The 6,451-nt window shown below is 45.9% G+C and overlaps 1 protein-coding gene across 7 annotated transcripts in view; it reads right to left on the reverse strand.

The window, feature by feature from the left end:
* The window catches only part of TNRC6C (trinucleotide repeat containing adaptor 6C), a 115,924-nt gene that overhangs the window by 72,351 nt on the left and 37,122 nt on the right, over positions 1–6,451 (reverse strand). For all 7 annotated transcript variants that reach the window (XR_009491605.1, XM_015458998.3, XM_059878357.1 and 4 more), the window contains exons 2-3: positions 3,836–3,935; positions 2,907–2,928 (exon numbers count right to left, since the gene is read on the reverse strand). Coding sequence is in view for 6 of the 7 variants with exons in the window: in XM_015458998.3 (XP_015314484.2) it covers positions 2,907–2,928; positions 3,836–3,898 (85 nt within the window). In the remaining variant the exon portion in view is untranslated. The remainder of the gene's footprint in view (positions 1–2,906; positions 2,929–3,835; positions 3,936–6,451) is intronic.

Raw genomic sequence — 6,451 nt, forward strand, 5'->3', positions numbered from 1 at the left:
GTTTCCTGATACAGGACTGTTCTGGAGCACCGTAGGTACTGACATACAGTCAATGCTGGGTGAAATGTCTGCTGTGTGCCCTCCCTGGATGCTGCAAGTTCAGGAAGATTCTGGGCACCGTCAGCCCTGCCACTGACCAGTTTTACGGTTTTGGGGACACTGGGCAAACTCTCAGAGCTTCAGTTTACTCGTATGGACATGGCAGACAGCACCGACCACGACTGGAACTAATTCACAGGCAGGGTGCGTCTCAAAACCGTTGCTGGTGAGGGTGCTGATCTCAGGCCTCCGAGGAGCTGGGGGCGTGAGAGGGCCTAAGGCCAACGCGGGTCTGCCCCTTTGGCTACAGACTCCAGAGCAGGGGAAAGACAGGAAAATGCAGATGGTTAGCAAGGCAGGTCTGTGCTCTGTGTGGGCACCCGTACTACTCATACAGTGCATTTCAACACTCGACCAGGCCAAGCTTGTGTTATCTGACACACAGGTCCTGCTGGAAACTCAGAACCACCACCTCACAGGCAGTCTATTTGTTAATTTTTTTAGGCAGTTAATTTTGAGTGGAACCAGTAATAATGGAGATCATGAGAAAAACTTAGACCTTGGCGCTGCTCATATTTATTAATGAATTACCTAGCAGCACTGTTATTTATAATTCAAAAAAGCATTTTCCCCCCTGTTGTTTAGAAGGATATTAATAATCATTATGTTCTGTTCTGAGGCTGGTTATAGTTAGTACAGTTACTGACAAATTGTACCCAAAGGGGCAGTATTTTAGAGAGGATAAAAAGAGAAGATAAAAACCCAGTAGGGTTTGGAGTCAGCAATGAAAATACTCATCAGAACAGTAATAGAAAATACTAACTCTGTGTATAGTGGCGGGACAGTGTAATTCATGATCACTGTACAACCATAAGCAATCTGTTACGATTTCAAGAGAAAACAATCGCAGTGACAGGGGCAACAGAACAGTCGGCTGGCACTGAATCAAGGTGTAAAAGCTTCTCAAAATGTTAAAAAAAAAAGGAAATGGATAATTCAGAGCAATAATTTTGCACTTTTAAATGATAATGATAAGAAACCATTATTTCTTTTTCAAGATCATAATTTCAAAACAACCATGGACCGCACGCCTTTTGGGCCCTTCTGACCAGTGTTTTGTAAATTCACACGACCACTGACAGCGTGAGAGACAAAACGTCCTTTTTGAAAACTATGCTGTCCTTAAATGTTCATTTACATGAAATCCATCTCTTACCATGGCTCTGCGGTGAGAGCTCCGAGGCAACCACGCTGGGGTCAGACACCCAGGCTCCCTCGAGGCCTGTCCTCGCACTAAGTCGTGGCCAAGAGCAAGCCACGTCAAGTCACACTGTCAGCCACGGTTTCTTCATTGTCAACTAACACCTGCCCTGTTCGATCATGATGAGATGATGTAAACTCTACGTGGAAAACTACAAATGCCAGGCAAAAGTGGAGCGCGTGTCTGCGCCTACAGTTACACATGACAGTCCAACAGAAACAACAACTTACAGTTCACCACAGCCAAGCTCTAGGAAGCACAAGCTCCGTGCCCGGCACTGAGCCCTAGCCATGTGGATCTCAGGACAGCTCTGCAAGGTGTGAACACTCACCCCTTGCCCTTCTCGTGGTAAGTATGAGATACCTGAGGCTTAAAGACATGAAGTGCCTTGCCCCAAATTAGACACAGCTGGTGACTGTGAGTCCTGCGTGCGCTCCCCCGCACTGGACAGTCCCCAAGCACGTCAAGCACCAAGTGAGGAGGCTCTGAGAACAGCTTCCCTTCTGCCGGCCCACCAGCACGGGGCACAGACGCCCCGGGTACTGTGAGAGCCACAAGCATTCCTGCTCACACCTGTCAGGACAACCGATGCCAATTCCGGGCTTGGAGAATAAAAAGGAAACCTTTCACACATCAATAAGCAAAGAGAGATGAATACAGAAAGAATATATCTCTTTTTATTGTAATAGTTGGCAAAGAGAAAGTTGAAGCTTTAAAGAAATTCAGTATCCTTTGGTTGTTCTTACGCAAACTGGATCAACGTTATAGGTTTAATCCTTGATTGGGGGAAATCAAATCAAAAGGAAAATCATAAAGCATTGTTTAGAAAGCTAATATAATATATATATTTTTAAAATTCTTTACTTTTAATTGGAGGATAGTTGCTTTACAATATTGTGTTGGTTTCTGCCATGTATCAACATGACTCAGCCACAGTCACCCACAGGGAACGTAGTCACCCTAAGGGGACATGTATATGTCCCCTCCCTCTTGAACTTCCCTCCCGTCTCCCACTCCATCCCACACCTCTAGGTTGTCACAGACCACCAGGTATCAAACAGCAAATTTCCAAATTTTACTTACGGTAATGTGTATATTTCAATGCTCAACATCTCATTATTAGGGAAATGCAAATCAAAACTACAATGAGGCATCACCTCACACCCTTCAGAATGGTTATCATCAAAAAATCTACAAACAATAAAAGCTGGAGAAGGTATGGAGAAAAGGGAATCCTCTTGCACTGTTGGTGGGAATGCAAAATGATACAGCCACTATGGAGAACAGTACGGAGGAGAGTCCTTAAAAAAACTAGGAATAAAATTACCACATGATCCAACCCCACTACCGGGCATATACCCTTAGGAAGCCATAACTGAAAAAGACACGTGTCCCAACATAACATTAGGCATTTTAGATTAAGCATATGCTAACTAAATGCAGATGTAAAACCAGTGATAAGTGAGGAATTTCACAGTGAATTGTAAAAAACAGATTCAAAGGCAGGGTTAGATTCTTTGTGTTTAACCACCAATTTTTAAAAAAGTCATCATCATAAACTTTGGGATTGACATAAAATATACCCCCCAAAATAAAGTAAACTCACCTTTGGTTTTTTGATCAGCAGCCTGGAAAAAAAAAAAAATCAAACTCTTTAGGAATACTGTGTAGAATGTACACATTCACTGAAAGTGTATAAGCAGACTTTAATATTAGAAACTTTAGAAACAAGTTTTTGCCCAATTACTTTATTAAAGTTTATTACTGGGAAAAAATTTATTACTAGGAAAAAATAATTGTCTACACGCTATTTTGTGCCAATATTGACCCAAAGGCAAAACAATCTATCTGGAAGCTCATTTAAGCTCTATATTTTAATACAGACTAAAACATAAACAGTTTTAACTATAAGATACATTAAATCAGGCAAGAACAAAGTAAACAGTGTAATTTGTACATTAAATGCCCTAAAATTCAAGCCTGATGGTAAGAATTACAGCAGGACTTTAAATTGTAATATTTACTATAGAAGTCGTAAAAGAACACTTGCCAAAGCTGCAAATATTATTTCTAGCTTTTCTAACAAAATCAGTTAAATGGGCCTTGCACATGGTTGTTTTGGACAGTTCAGTTTAAATAAAATAGCATGGAGATTCTTTACTACCAGTGACTAAAAGTAAACTCAAAATCCTTCAAAACACAGCTCTAATACTTCTTTTAAAGACATTTTGTGGTTGTCACCCTTTATCTATGTCACCAGCACTCTAGAGAGAGCGTGCTGCTGCTGCTGCTGCTGCTAAGTCGCGTCAGTCGTGTCCAACCCTGTGCGACCCCAGAGACGGCAGCCCACCAGGCTCCTCTGTCCCTGGGATTCTCCAGGCAAGAATACTGGAGTGGGTTGCCAGTTCCTTCTCCATAGATTGAGCATACCAAATTTCAAAAGCATTAACCTGAACCTCTGTCATGTAATGGCTATGATAACGCAGTGAGACACAGAGTGGCTAGAAAACAATGGAGTAGGAACTCCAGCCAAACCTTTTTCTGAGCACCTTCCTTCTTTTTCTTTTCTTCCTGCTTTTTCTTTTTCTTTTCTTCCATCAAATGTTCCTCTTTTTGTGTTTCTTGTTCTTTCTCCCTATTAAAAATAAAGAAAAGTGGTATTAGCCTAATGTCCATTTAAAATCAATGATTTAAACTGAAAAAAAACAAAACAAAACATTAGCTGCCAAAAGTTGCAAGTCAAGCAAAGTTCCACGCATGGTACGAAGAAGGATATTTTGAGGAGAGGCGTTAGACATGGCCGGTCACCCCCCGCCCCCTCCAGGGATCCACTTCTCTGTAGGTGCCAGAGCACACTGCCACCGGTGGCAGCCATTCACTCGGCCCACATCTGCTGAACACCAACCTTCTAGCAGGCAGTGCACCAGGCATTAGAAGACAAGATGGAGAAAAAGACATAGTCCCTACAGTCCAGCTCCAGACCAGTATTTCTGTCTCAGGGACCACCATCATCACACTTTCCAGATTAAAATTGCAGACTCCTGGGTCCCACTCTAGAACAACCAAGTCAGAGTCTTTGGAGGCGATTCTTAGGCACACCTTGTTTGTTCGACAAACCAATTGTTTTTTAAACAGAGCTCCCTACACAGCATGGGGAGCTGCTGGAAGGGTACATTGAACACAGGACCGAGCAACTCCCGAAGAGTAGGCGGCTTATGAGCTACAGCTTAACGTCGCAGAAGTGTCTTGGCTGGCACAGGGTGGGCTGTTGTCGGTTATCAACTCACCGCCTGTCAGCTCCAGATTCACCCTCCAGCACACGCCATGCAATGATGGATGTGTTCCCTTAAGCCCTTCTTCCCTGTGAGCGCCATGCAGAAGTTTCCCAGTGCAGGGCCCCAGAAGGACCTGCAGGAGCCAGGGGCTGGCCCGCTGTGAGGTCAGCATGTGGCTCGGAGGACCCCTGGGGAAGACTCTGGCCACGGAGCGAGAAGGGGCAGCCTCCTAGCAACCCTGCAGCTCTGGCGTGATCCAAGGTTGGCTTCCAGTGACCCTGTCAGCACACACCCTGCAGGCCTCCTGCTGCTTGCCACGCTCCCACTCCAGTCTCTATGGTCTTCTCCCCATGATGCGGCCGTGGCCTTCCTGATGGGGATGCCACGTGCTCTGTGCCCACGGCACTGACCCTGCCCCTTTGCGCACCAGCATGCCCGGCCATCAGCAGCAGCTCACACCGGGAAGGCTGCCACCAGGGGCCCCTACTCCTGTGTACCCGTGTGATGGGCTACTGGTGGCGGCTCTCCCCAGCTGGAGGAGCACTTCCTGTGACCACCAACTGCCCACTGGCTGACCTGGGCGATGCGGGGAGCCACTCTGCCACCCAGGGGGCTGCACTACTGCTTCTTCAGGGGGGGTGAGCCCCAGCCTCGGGGAGGGCCCCCTCCAATTGGGCCTTCCTCAGGCTCTCTCCCTCAGCCCTAGCTAGCACATGGTCTTCTAGAGTTCCTCTCTTACCACAGTTTAATTGGGCTTCCCCTAGTGGCTCAGTGGTAAGGATTCTGCCTGCAATGCAGGAGCAGCAGGAGACGTGGGTTCAATTCCTGGGTCGGGAAGATTCCCTGGAGGTAGGACATGGCAACCCACTCCAGTATTCTTGCCTGGAGAATTCCGTGGACAGAGGAGCCTGGTGGGCTACAGTCTATGGGGCTGCAAAGAGTTGGACATGACTGAAGAGACTTAGCATGCACAATTTAATTATTCTTATAATAGACATTCCCTGTTGATATTGCCATGCAGTCTCTGCCTCCTCAGTGGGCCCGGACTGACACAGGTGGGAAGGAGGACTTAACAGAATAAGAAGGAACAACACACACAAAAGCCTCAGCACAACAGCACTATCCACCCAGCACTGTTGTTTAATTTCTTAATTTTGAAGTTTGTTTTTAACTTGTAAAAGTGCTTACGACTACTGCACGCATAGGGGATCTCAACCTAGCGTCAGTCTGTATATATCTGAGTAACATCATAAGGAAAATAATTTAAATCAGCTTGATGGAGGGGGCACCTAAGAGACTGTCCTTGTTGGGCTCAGTTGTGTTCAACTGTTCGTGATGCCACGGACTGCAGCCCACCAGTCTCCTTTGTCCACGGGATTTCCTGAGCAAGAATACTGGATCCTGCATTTTTAAGCCACCAGGAAAGCCCACCTAAGAGATTAGTCTTCCTTTAAAACAGTGGTTCTTGGCCTCTCATCAGAACCACCCAGGAAGCGGACTTCCCTGGTGGTCCAGTGGTTAAGAACCTGCCTCCTTAAGGCAAGGGCTGTGGGTTCGATCCCTGGTGGGGAAGGGGAAGTAAGATCCCACCTGCTATGGGGCAACTAAGCCTATGAGCTAATGAAAACCCAGGGCAGCAAAAAAAAAAAAAAAAAAAGCAACTTTTTTCACAGAACGACCCCCCTTCCTCCACAAACTTCCAATGCCGAGGCTGCAACTGTTTTCAGTGAGATCAGGGAACGGAACTCAGACATCAGGAGTTTTATTTAAAAGCTTCCAGATGACTCCAATGTCCAGCCAAGGTTGAGAAACAACTTTTAGAAGGAGGTCAGTACAGTTCTCAAGCTTGGGAAACGTTCATTATCTAAGGTAATAC

The sequence above is a fragment of the Bos taurus genome, chromosome 19, assembly GCF_002263795.3.
Source record: "Bos taurus isolate L1 Dominette 01449 registration number 42190680 breed Hereford chromosome 19, ARS-UCD2.0, whole genome shotgun sequence".
In the NCBI taxonomy this organism is placed as follows: Eukaryota; Metazoa; Chordata; class Mammalia; order Artiodactyla; family Bovidae; genus Bos; species Bos taurus.